The sequence below is a fragment of the Primulina eburnea genome, chromosome 15 (genome assembly GCF_022965805.1).
Source record: "Primulina eburnea isolate SZY01 chromosome 15, ASM2296580v1, whole genome shotgun sequence".
NCBI classification, from domain to species: Eukaryota; Viridiplantae; Streptophyta; class Magnoliopsida; order Lamiales; family Gesneriaceae; genus Primulina; species Primulina eburnea.
Window position 1 is genome coordinate 35,232,382 of NC_133115.1, and position 12,552 is coordinate 35,244,933.

A 12,552-nucleotide genomic window follows, 5' to 3' on the forward strand; every position below is an offset into this window, starting at 1 on the left:
AAATTTTCTTCTTCTCGTGTTTCACATTTCTTACCATTTTTGACCAATTCGTGTAGTGATATTTCTGTTGTGACGTAAGAGCTTATGTCATGTTTGTTAGGTAATTTTCTGAGTATTTCCAAATCCAGTATGGTGATCGTGTCTGACAAATAGTCAAATTCCGTCCGGTCAAGACTTTGATCTGCATTAGCAACCCTAAATGGTAGCAGTAATTGCCCATGTCCTTGAATTGCGGATCGGATGTGAAAGCCATAGTGTCTGTCAGTGGATGTTCTTGATGATGGAATTCTGAACCTTAAATGACACGATGGCAAGTTTTGTGATGACATTTCCTCGTGGTAGTAATTCGGGATTGGTCCCTGAATAAGTCTCAGCTAGACCTCTCGTGGTGATACTTGACTCAATTTGTTTTTGATAACTTAAAACAGCCAGCTTGGGAAGATTGATTCTGTTTGGTGATGGTTTTATGAAGCCTGGCATTCCAGGCACTGCTCCTTGTGAAAGGGGTTTAAAAGAGATAAAAAGACAGTTTATACTTTATAACGAGATTCGCAAGCCACAAGATTTGAAATTTGGATGGGAATTGAGAACTTTTTTTTGTCGCCTATCTTCATTGAAGAGTCTAGCTACTTTTTATCCTTTCTTGCAGAGTTTAGCAATGGACGGATGCAGATCATGTATGGAAGCTTCTGCTCAGTATATGTGACAGGTAATAATGGAATGTACTGTCATCTGTGGCTAGTGTGTGTGCCTGTGGTTAATCGTTTTGTAACAGAGTTGCAATGCTATAGCCGGGTTACATGTACGCATATGACAGGCCATTGACTGGCCAAGAAAACATGATTTTCTGCATAAATCCGCCTTACAGCTGAGGAGAAGCAAGGCATATTTTGTAAGCAACCTTCAATTAATTAGCAAGCATTGATATGGTAGCGCTTTGTAGCTAGAGTGCTAGTCCTTGCGGTTAGCAAGGAGAAGCAGCAGGCAGACAAGGCCGAAGATATAATCCAGATATACCAGTTTCTATGGCTTGCCAGGTGAAGTTATTTGTGATTAACTGGTGAAATATGTGTGAATTGATGCATTAAAAACCGATACAATAGAAGCATCGGATTTTGTTTTTTTAGGGGGAGCACGATCAACTGTTTTTTGTTCATAGCAAGAGCATCGATTTTAGGATAGAAATACATGAACAATGAATGATGTGTTAGATAAATGAGCTTCTTAAATTTATTCCACCATCATTTCTGGAGTCATTGTGGTGTTATCGTGCGCATATTTTTCCACCTGTAGTAAATTGTTATGGAAGGAAATTACCCCGGTTTACGTTCCCTGTTAGCCAAGTTTGCAAAAGGTCTTAGATTAATCATAGCTTGTATAGAATTAACAAGATTCCAGTCGAGAGTCAGTACTCATCCCATTTTGATGTGTGAGCCATTAGTTTGCAATTCACACGCTGATGTGAACCCAAAGACATCACATTTTTGAACAACAGCACAATTCTAAAGATCATAAAGTCGTAGTTTGGGAAACCAAATGTAACAAGAGAAATACTTCACTAGAAGTTTGCTTGGGAGCATTCCAGTGTATGATATTATTAATGTATGTAAGTTGATTAAAAAATAAATATCATTTACTATATCAAATTTGTATTCATATTATTCATTTTAATTCTTCGTCAACATTAATCAAACTTTTTTTAAACTTTCTTTAATTTTTCTGGTTCTCTAAAGAATACAGATTGATGCTAATTAGTTGCTAGCCAACAATTTAAAAACACAAAAGGAAAATATAAACAGTAAGTTCTTTAAATTTTTCTATAATAAATTAAATCATGATGCTTATTTACTTTGTATATTGAAATTTTCATACCTCCTAGACTGAGAATAGAGGCATGGGAGTTTCGAGAAAGAAGCAGAGGAAAACAATCGGTCAATTCTCGGCTTTGCAAGCAACCATGGAATTGTATCAGTGAAGGCCGGGTCTGGCTTCTTGATGCAGAAGCCAATCCGAGATCATTCCACTGGTGGAACTCTGTACAAGAATTCAAAAAGGCAGACACGAGAATGAAACCAAGTACTGGACGACATTTATCATCTACTCTCATGAGTATTTTGGTCACCGTCCTTTCTTTTCTTCACTTACAATCGTCAACACATTTCTGTCAGCCAACACAACTCAAGAATTCACACATTTGCCATCGATAAAATACCTTTAGGTGCACAAATATAGATAAAAAAAATGCGTTCCCACAAGTATATTAAACAACATTATTGTGAATGGTTGATTTTCAATCAATGAGAATAATGGGCTTTTACCATCTCCAACAAAATATGCATGTCTTATAAAATGATTAAACTATGGCATTTTGTAGAATCTCACTTCATAAAACAATAAAAATAAATTAATAAAATGATGATGAGCGTGGCCTATATCCATCATCATTTTTTGAGTCCAAGACCTTTCCTTAAACTCCAAATTTCATCACTGGTCAGACGACGTCGTTTGTTCGTACCAAGATAATTGCTTTTATTTAAGGTCCACTGAAGGCGGAAACGTGACGAATCTGAGTAAAAAGATTGAATCTTTACAACTGGGTAGCTCATAGCTGTGTTACCAATGGCGACCAAAATTTACATTGTGTAAGTATGATCTAAGTAAACTTCCAGTTCTTTCTTCTTGTTTTCTTTTCAATCATCTCATGGGTTTCTTATTTCTCCTCGACTTCGCGTAATCAGTTTGTCTCGGCCTTCTTGAACTTGTGTGAAGGATTTATGTTGCAATTCTTGAGGTTTTAATGGGGTTGTCTTTGTTTTCGTGTTTTCCATTTCAAATTTTTTATCCACTAATTGTTAAGGATCAAGCCGATTGATTTAGTGATCTGTTGGGAAATGGGCGGTACTATTAGTAAACAGCCGATAGCTGAAATCTTTTGGCTTTTATCTTCTTAATGCCTCAATGACTGCTTTAAACTTACACCATCAATCAGAAATTATGAATAGAAAAGGAACTGATAGCAGATTATTAAGGTTTATTTGATTAGTGATGACAATTATAAAGTATTTGTTGGACCCGTAACATCATACGCGCTTCCGTGATTATTATGACAGTACTCTAGTTTTTTATTTATGTTTTTTGTTAAATTTTACGCCTCTATATTGACTTAGTTTAGCTTGTTAAACAATATATTATTCAGTTTTCAGATTATTTAGTGTGCGTATGAGCTAATTATTTATGACCACTTAGAGTATTATTGTTTTTAATTACAACCATCATAGCTTGCTTATGCGTTCTTGGTTAATATAATCATGTTGTTTCTAATGGCTTTAAAGATTAAATATTTAATGTTACTTGCGTTTCTTGTGTCACTAATCTTGATTAATCGAATCTAAAGATCAAAGCCTGAATTTTTCAATGTAAATGCCTATTTGGCAAGCATGGGCTTCTGTTTGTTTCTGGAAGATGTAAACTCTCAAGAAACTGGTTTCACTGTCCTAGTACCTTGAAATTTATGTTTTAACTGCAAATAGGTTAGAGGTCGAGTATCTTCACAATAAATGTTTCACCAGAATTGGTGAAAGAGCACCCCCCTCTCTCTGCGGAATCAATAAAAGACGGGATCCAATTTTAAAGAAATACCTACGTTTTTTAGGGTATTGGAAATAGTATTATTGATTCCCGGTTGTACAACAAAGAAATTATTTATTTATATGGAATTTTTAGGATATATGCCTGTGAAATAGTGACAGTGGGAGAAGCTGTGCTGTCATTTGGTTTAGTCAGGATGCTATTTTATTCCTTGTTAGACCAAATTCTTCAGAAAAGACTTCTTCGCTTTGTGATGGGAAGTATGAGGCGAGCAAAATTCTTCCGTTAATGCTATGAATAAAGATAATGATAAAACTTCACCAAATAGGTACTATTCTATGTATGGTCACGTTGAGAAACTGGCTGAAGAGATAAAGAAGGGAGCTGCATCTGTTGAAGGAGTTGAGGCCAAACTATGGCAGGTATGAGCTATATTTTCCTCTGTTATCTCGTTGTACTTTTTTTAGAGAAAACAAGAAGAATAGATGTGGAATGGATGCATGTATGTTGAACTATATTTTCCTCTGTTATCTCATTGTATCTTTTTTTTTTTAGAGAAAACAACGAGAATAAATGTGGAATGTATGGGACAAATTTTATATTTGAATTAACTTTTAGTAATATAACATTTTTAGACGATTGCATGTATACTGCATGGAAGTGTCTGTTGGGACCCAAGTGTATCCCAATTCTTATGTAAATGACTTGGTGCTTCTGCCTAGTTTCAAATTTGCATGATGGCTATTATTATTTAGTTTGAGTTTTACATGATATTTGTTCTTATGTATCTTTATTTTGATTGTTTAAAGAGTAAAAAAGGGTGTTACATTCCTATGATAAAAGCATTTTTTAGTTTCTACTTGAATCTTTGTGTTCCAGGTCCCTGAGACACTACCAGATGATGTTCTTGCAAAAATGGGTGCGCCTCCAAAGAGTGATGTACATATTATCACGCCTAATGAACTTGCAGAGGCTGATGGCTTCATTTTTGGCTTCCCTACGAGGTTTGGAATGATGGCTGCCCAATTCAAAGCGTTTCTTGATGCTACTGGAGGTCTTTGGAGAACACAGCAACTCGCTGGAAAGCCAGCTGGGATTTTCTACAGCACTGGATCTCAAGGCGGTGGCCAAGAAACTACGGCGTAATTCCCTTCATGATAGTCCCTGTATCTTAGTAGAAAATAATGAGTTGCTCAAAATTTCAAACTCATCAGCAATCCATCTTTTTCTTCACAAAATTGAGTATGATTTATTGCAGGTTAACTGCTGTTACTCAGCTTGTTCACCATGGAATGATCTTTGTCCCCATTGGATACACGTTCGGAGCTGGAATGTTTGAAATGGAGCAAATAAAAGGAGGAAGTCCTTACGGTGCTGGAACTTTTGCTGGCGATGGTTCGAGGCAGCCATCCGAGCTTGAAATCCAGCAGGCTTTTCACCAAGGCAAGTTAATTGCCACCGTTGCCAAGAAACTGAAGAAAACCACTGCCTAAGCTATTCCATATACAACATATTGTTTGTGGTTTTACGATTTATTTCTTTTCCTATTGATATAATATCATGAAATGGATGTGTAATTCTTGCTATGATGTTCCCATATATTTGTTTTGTTTAATTTAATACAGTGTTATGCAAAGGTTAAAAGTTTGTCCACTTTTAATAATGTGCGTAAGTAAACTGCTTTCAGCGGTTGATTCCCGTTATTTCCATCGTGTTAATTGAATTGGTGAAGTGTCGAGATCTTTGTTTGTGGAGTTGAACTGACATGAGTCGGTGCACTCATTTCCCTTATTAGGATGAAATAGTGCACCAGCCTCACTGCAGTCCTTGCAATTTGCATGGCTCAAGCTTGAAACTACCCTCCATGCACCTCCACCACATCAACCACCATCACCGAAGAAAGTGGTGTGGGGATAGGTGAGGGGGAACACAACAATTGGGGATATATATAGTCGCAAGCATCAGATATAAATGGAACAGTTTATCCGAAGATTTTGAGAATATTTGAAAAGAATGACGATGGTTTTGGGGATTTGTTCTTGAACTTGTGTTATCTTCTACATATAAAAGATGAGTCAAGTTCTTTTTTGTAACATGCTGTTTGCGACACATGTATTTGAACTTTACAAGGATATGGTGTCGTTGTTGATGTCAATTTCAGATATTCTTTAATCCGACAGTGGACACTATTCTGATACATGACTAGCTTCTTCCATGGTTAAGTGGCTTTTCTTGAAAAGCTTTAATTTCAGCTCAGGATAGGATTATGGTGGTTGGCACGGTCTTCGATTCAAATCTGTCTTTTGTTTGCGTTTCAATCCAAGTGTAAGGCCTACTTTTTTTAGTTAGTGCTCGATTACTTTCAGACAAATGGTGTTATCTTCTTGGCAAACGTAATATTTGATGCTTTGCTGCTTCTTTGCAACAAATATATATGAAGGTTAAAAGTCCATCTTTGACTCTTTTCTTGCTCTCTCTGATACACGCTGATTCAATAGTCCATCGAACGGCAACATACGCTCTCTCGCAAAATATTAAAACATATTTAATTTTGAAATATCTACATATAATAATAATAATAATAATAATAATAATAATAATAACAATACGAGTTTTCTAATTTATCTAACACAATGATCATATATAGTTCATCAAAATTTCATGATCGTCCAAAAGAGCTAAATGATGGCGTATTTAAAAAAATTATTATTATTATTATGTTCGTAAGTTATATACGATGTGTCTTTGCAATAGTGGTTAGTTTGTACAGTTTGGTGTCTTCTCAACTGTTTTCTTTGTGATAATTTAGTTTATGTAATAAATTATTAAAATATTAAAAAATGCTTCGTACCCATTAAAAAATGATGAGCTTCCCCCCATTGACCTTATTATTAGAGTTTTCTTTGTTAGTGCTGCCTTTATTTTGTGTTACCAATTGGTAATAAGATATGAATTTGGTCAAGTCCTAGCCTTGGTGCTGCGTCGGTAGTTGTGCTTAGCTTAGCTCAAAATTCTCCGCTGACGTCCTTGCCAACATGATCGAAACACATTTTGCACTAACGACAAACAATCATTATACTCGGTATACATTTGGTGGAGCCAACTTGTCCATACGGCACTTGAAATTAAACCCCATTTCCCTGTAAATCTCAACAAGAAAGACCACGAGCACAAAGGGTAGGAATATAATGGTTAAAATTTTCAATTTTCCTCTATCATTCTCCTAATATATAATATTATGCATACTTGTCGAAGTTTTGAATCCATGATTCTGGACGGGACACACTCGTTTTATCATACAAAGCGCCTGAAGTCCAAAGATCAAATAACAAACGAACCTACGTACAAACTATATAGTCGTCGAAATTGAAAGAAAAGATTACCAAGAAGACAAGATCTTAATTTGATGTTTACAGAGTTAAATTAATGTTTGATCCCATGATGATGATGCTCTTCTCTCTAATCATGGTCGATGTTCAACGTGCAAGATGCTTTCTTTTTGTCGTCGTTTATGCTTCTAAGTAAAGCTAAATAAGGCTACCCCTTTCCACCAAATATTCCATACTATACTTGATAGCTAGGGCCTAGATGTTGGTTCCTATACGAAAATATGTACTCAAACTATATATATTCGATTCACAAGAGTTGTCATATCTTACGGATATGGGAATTTTTCATGCTAAATACTAGCAATAGATTGACATGAGTTGCAATTTTGTCCGCCAGAACACATAAATATTGAATAAATTTATTTTCTTGAATTTCATGTTGTAATATATATATTATCAATATATATATAATATAAAATAATGAAAAAAATATATTTTTGGTCCTGTATTTGTATCTATTTGAGATTTTAGTATTTTATGATATTAAATTACAGTTTTATTTGTTAACATTTTTTTCAATTTTTCATTTTTCGACATGACATCGATGCACCTAATATATACAGTGTCAGCTCAACAATTCTGATATAAAAATTACTAAAATTGTAAAAAAAAAATGAAATTTAACTAATATGTAGACATCCAAAAAATATATTTTTCATTATATAAACGATTATACTAATTATATACACTGGATTACTTTCTTGGTCCGTTTATCGTATAAGGTCGCTTTACCTTCCAATGAAAGGAGTTCAGTGTGACCATTCGATGCAAAGCACAAAGGGTATCATGAGAACATTCAACATGAACAAAACTAAAATCTATTGTTCTTTTTTTTAAAAAAAAAATATAAAGAAAAATTCAATTTAATATTTTTGAAATCCCAAATTAAAGTATTTGAGTTTCGAATTGATCGCTTTTTCTATTTTATTTTATTTATTATAAGAAATAATATTACTACAAAATAAGAAAACCCTAAAAGGAAGGGGCCACTGGGCCAGCTTCTGACTTCCACCAACATATTCCAGACATATAAACAATTCAAAAGTGAGATTTCCAATCAATTGATCTCCCCACACTGATACACTCTTTTATTTAAATTCATTATTCCTTTCATGTCTTTACCAAAGAAGATTAAAGTTATGCAAATAACACTTTCATCTACAACAAAAGCTCCTTTATACACTTAATTCCCTTGTTTTAAATTCAGCTACAAATTATCAAATTAATCAATCCTAATCTACACTTAATTTAACATATATAATTATTCTTAAATTATTACAAAACTCATTCAAATATCATGATCATCAGCATACAATAAGCTTATTCTTGGTCGAATACATATAAGCTGCACATATCATTTTGGCCGGATGTCGCCGGCCATGGCACAATTCTTTTTAATCCTCCCCTTTTATCGCTTTCCGCAATTTTTGTTCGCTTCTTTCATCACCTGAATTGATAAAGGACATCTACCTATCCTACTTTGTTAGAGTTTGAGAAGTGTAATATGCTACCGCCACATGAAATCAGGCTTTTAACGACCAGAAAAATGCAATAAAATCAGTATACTTGGTCACAAAACCTTTTTTCCTATGAATTTTCGTGACCAGTTATACTGACTCGTCACAGTAACTTATCTGAAAGTTCCTCCGAAAGTAGGAGTCCAAAAATCAACCGTTGTCTCTTGAGTAACAGGGAAGGTGCTGGAAATCGGTACTAAACATAACCCTCGACTTCCAAGATCTTGTCGCGGCCCTTCTGGAATATCCTTTGATTTATCAGAAATCTGCAAAAATATACGTGATGAAAGATACTATATGTCATCTGTCTCATTTATTGACTAGTAAAGCGAAGCAGAAATGTAGTGTACCTGTTGGCGCTGAATTGGAGCTCCATTTTTCATATATGAAGTACTTAAGACCTGATAATAGACACAAGCACAACAAATTAATGAAGTTAAACAAAACTTTCCACGTTCCTTGTGAAACTACAATGGAAATAATGGGACTTACACTAACTTGTTCATGGAGAAATTTAATGTATTCAATGGCTTCAGATAACACCGAAGCTGTATCGGTCTGAGAAAGTGCATTTGGTTAGTTAGATTAATAATGTGAGCATTTTGTTGTTTGCTACTAAGATTTAAAAAGTGATTAGTGGAATCCACTCGAGGGAAAGTGATGAAATTTTTTTCAGAAAATTAAGTAGTTACCTTTCCAAAAGGTGAGACTAATTGTTGTAGTGCAGTTATTCTGTCTCCCATCTTCTCTTTCCTCACCTGATCAAGAGCAAAGTTATGTGTGTATAAATGTCATTTAGTCTGTTTTGAAGTATACAGAAAGGATTAAGATGTTAGGATTCAACTTGTTTCCTAGATATCTTCGTCGAATATCATGATCAGTGATGTATAACACCTTATTACAAGCCGGCAACGATGAAGGGATTTCATTCCTAGCTCTTTTATTTGATGACGATTCCGTGTTGTTTTTCTTCGTTGTTGTACTCGAATCCTGAACTTCCAATGTATTCTTGAAATGCGAAAGAAACAAAATATGAGACGATAAGGAAAAAAGATAATTATTGGACTAAACCCTAGAGTTTATGGTAATGTACTAATTTTACGACAAATCACTCATATTTTATGAATTTACGTAGACGATTCTTCTTCTTTTCTTTTTACCTTCGGCTTTTCATCAAAGGATGGAGCTATGGGAATCTGCGTTTGTAAAGACGGAAAAAAGCCAGATCGAGCATCATTCATGGTGGCGGAAGCATTCCAGAAAGGAGTGTTGTTGGTGAAATGCAAGTGACTGCTGCCAGCACCGGGCGGCAGCGGCTGCGGATGTTTTGGCGGCGATGTTCTCAGGAATTGTGGAAATTTATTCCAGGGGGGCATCAACTCACTTGGGTTGTGGCCATAACCACTCGGCGAATAAGGATAGTTCATGGATCGATTCTCGTAGTTCTGCGGCTGGTTTTCAGACATTAATAAACCGTAGGCTGCAGCAGAATCCACCTGATAACCGCCGGTGTTTAGATTCTGGGATGTTATCGTACTGTCATTGGAGTTGGCCTGAGAACTATACTGTGACTGATGATCTAAGGTAAACCCCCTATTTATTTGCTTAAAATCGTTAGCGGATGAATCTTCAGATGACACACCGGTATAAAGTTTGTGCCGCCAAGGCTCATGCGAAGATGGAGCAGTCCCTGATTCTTGCAGGAAATTGCTGGTATTTGAATCTTCTTGCAGCATACAACGAAAACTGCTCTCAGATTTTTCTCCTCGACTTTATATATCATAAACAAGATACAAGAAACCAATTAAACCCATCATCACAAACAAAATTCGAGTACAAAATAGCATCAAACCCATGAAAATGAAAATTTATGATCCCAGAAATCATGAAAACATAGAGCATAAAAAACTTACAACATAGCCGGGTTCCAGTCCATGCCTTGAGAAGAAAGGCCTAATCCCATCATCTGCAAGTTGGGAGTAGTTAAAACACCGCCTCCAGAGGCAGCGGGGGTTTGAGTTTGTACCACCATAGAGCCACCGGATTCAGCTCCGGGTTCAATGGCAGACCTAGATTTCATGTCCACCATATCTGTCGGCCATTCGTAGTTTGCTATCGCATTTAACCTCGCAGAAACCGAAGCCGGTGCTGTTCCAGTATCGTCAACTCTGTTTCTCGTTGAATCCCACCAGTTTCCCCTTCCCAGATGAAATTCATCTGACATAGCTAGAGACCTGTTTCTCAAATTAGTATCAGAATTTTCTTGCTTTGAGTTGTACCTTTACTACTTCTCCACGGAAGCTTATGTTTGAAGGCTCTTTATCTCTTATTTGTTATTGTGTGCTTAGACCCTTGATTTTATAAAAATGAAATGAAACCGATTTGCAGCGTAAAAATATTTATACTAATCATAAAGTTGAAGAAATTAAGGTGAAGAATTTGTGGTTGACTTTTTTTGGGATGATATGACAAAGGAAAGGAAAGGTCATTTTGAAAGCATATTCCCTGCTTAGCCAACTACATATATATACAAAAACACTTATTTCCTGTGTGTTTATCAAATCTCTGACGAGTGAGTCTCATTGAGACCGTCTCACAGGTCAACCCTACCCATATTCACAATAAAAAGTAATATTTTTAGTATAAAAAGTAATACTTTTTTATTGGTGACCCAAATAAGAGATCCGTCTCACAAATACGACTCGTGAGACCGTCTTACACAAGCTTTTGCTATCTCTAATACTGTTTATTTTTTAAAAAATGATAATAATTACTTTGATTGTTGCTATTGTTTTGAAAAGCCTCTGCCTAACATACTGAAAAATAATACAAACTATATCTATTTACATTTGAAAAATATTAAGAACACTCTTTTACTTTTTTTATTCTATTATTGACACAACTACGTACGTATATCAAACATCAAAATCATCCTATTTGAGAATAATCCATATTTATTATCATATATATATGAGTAATAGAAAATTCTAAGTTTTTCACACGTTTTTATATTTTATACCAAGCATTAGTAAAAAGATGCACAAAATAAGCATCTACTAATTGAATAAACTACATGGATCACTCAATTTGGTTATCTCATTACATGCATCATTAATTTCAAAAATATCATGTTATGTTAACCAATGCATTAAGATTTTTAAAATTGAATGGAGACAATAAATTAAGCCAAAATTAATTATTTTTAACCACGGTTTGATTTATCGGTTCATGATAAGTTTACTTTTGTTACTGTTTTGTTTAAGTTTGAATTTCTTGTAAAACATACTCAATTACTTTGATTTAATGATAATTTTGAAGCACTTCCATTAGTGTGAAATAAATTTATTTAGTCTTACGATTTGAGGAGTGGTCGATTTATTTATACTCCAAGGGTGTGTTTGGTTTAGTGGATTAAATAAGGATAGATTAATAGTCAAATATTTATCGTTAAAATTTTAATATGTTTTAATAATCATTTTGACCCGGTTTAAGATCTAATTTTATTAATCAAATAGTTATCCATAAAATTGGATCTTAAACCGGGTCAAAATGATTATTAAAACAACTTACAATTTTAACGATAAATATTTAACTATTAATCTATCCTTATTTAATCCACTCAACCAAACACACCCCAACTAAACGAGTATATATGTACATTTCAAAATTCTGTATTTCATAGTATGGAAAATTAAATATAACATAAAATTAGCTAATGAAACTTGAGAGATTAATGATAAATTTTAAACTAAATTTGTAAGAAAACACACGCGATAAGATTTGAGTGCTTCTTGGATCAAAATTAACATAATCGTGCTTGTGGAAAGATTAGTGAGTAGATCTCTTGTGAGACGGTCTCACGAATCTTTATCTGTGAGACGGGTCAACCCTACCTATATTCACAATAAAAAAAATAACACTCTTAGCATAAAAAAGTAATATTTTTTCATGTTTGACCTAAATAAGATATTCGTCTCACAAAATACAACATGTGAACACAAGTTTTTACCAAGATTAGTAGGTTCATGATAGATGCTTTTTTTCTTTTACCTAATTTG

General features: G+C 34.5%; 2 protein-coding genes across 3 annotated transcripts; one reads left to right on the forward strand and one right to left on the reverse strand.

The window, feature by feature from the left end:
* The first annotated feature begins 2,417 nt into the window (after positions 1-2,417).
* On the forward strand, positions 2,418-5,280 carry LOC140815283 (probable NAD(P)H dehydrogenase (quinone) FQR1-like 1). Its single transcript, XM_073174409.1, has 4 exons — positions 2,418-2,642; positions 3,917-4,010; positions 4,468-4,730; positions 4,847-5,280. The coding sequence occupies exons 1-4, from the start codon at positions 2,620-2,622 to the stop codon at positions 5,079-5,081; spliced, it is 615 nt and encodes a 204-aa protein (XP_073030510.1). The 5' UTR covers positions 2,418-2,619; the 3' UTR covers positions 5,082-5,280.
* Positions 5,281-8,224: 2,944 nt separating this feature from the next.
* LOC140814920 (transcription factor bHLH123-like) lies at positions 8,225-10,977 on the reverse strand. 2 transcript variants are annotated; one of them, XM_073174014.1, is made up of 7 exons: positions 10,408-10,977; positions 9,655-10,264; positions 9,389-9,502; positions 9,187-9,252; positions 8,993-9,052; positions 8,845-8,895; positions 8,225-8,760 (listed from the first exon to the last, which is right to left on the reverse strand). In XM_073174014.1, the coding sequence occupies exons 1-7, from the start codon at positions 10,716-10,718 to the stop codon at positions 8,608-8,610; spliced, it is 1,365 nt and encodes a 454-aa protein (XP_073030115.1). In that variant the 5' UTR covers positions 10,719-10,977; the 3' UTR covers positions 8,225-8,607. The 2 variants fall into 2 exon arrangements, with proteins under 2 accessions (XP_073030115.1, XP_073030114.1); XM_073174013.1 differs by having other exon boundaries at positions 8,987-9,052.
* Positions 10,978-12,552: the final 1,575 nt, after the last annotated feature.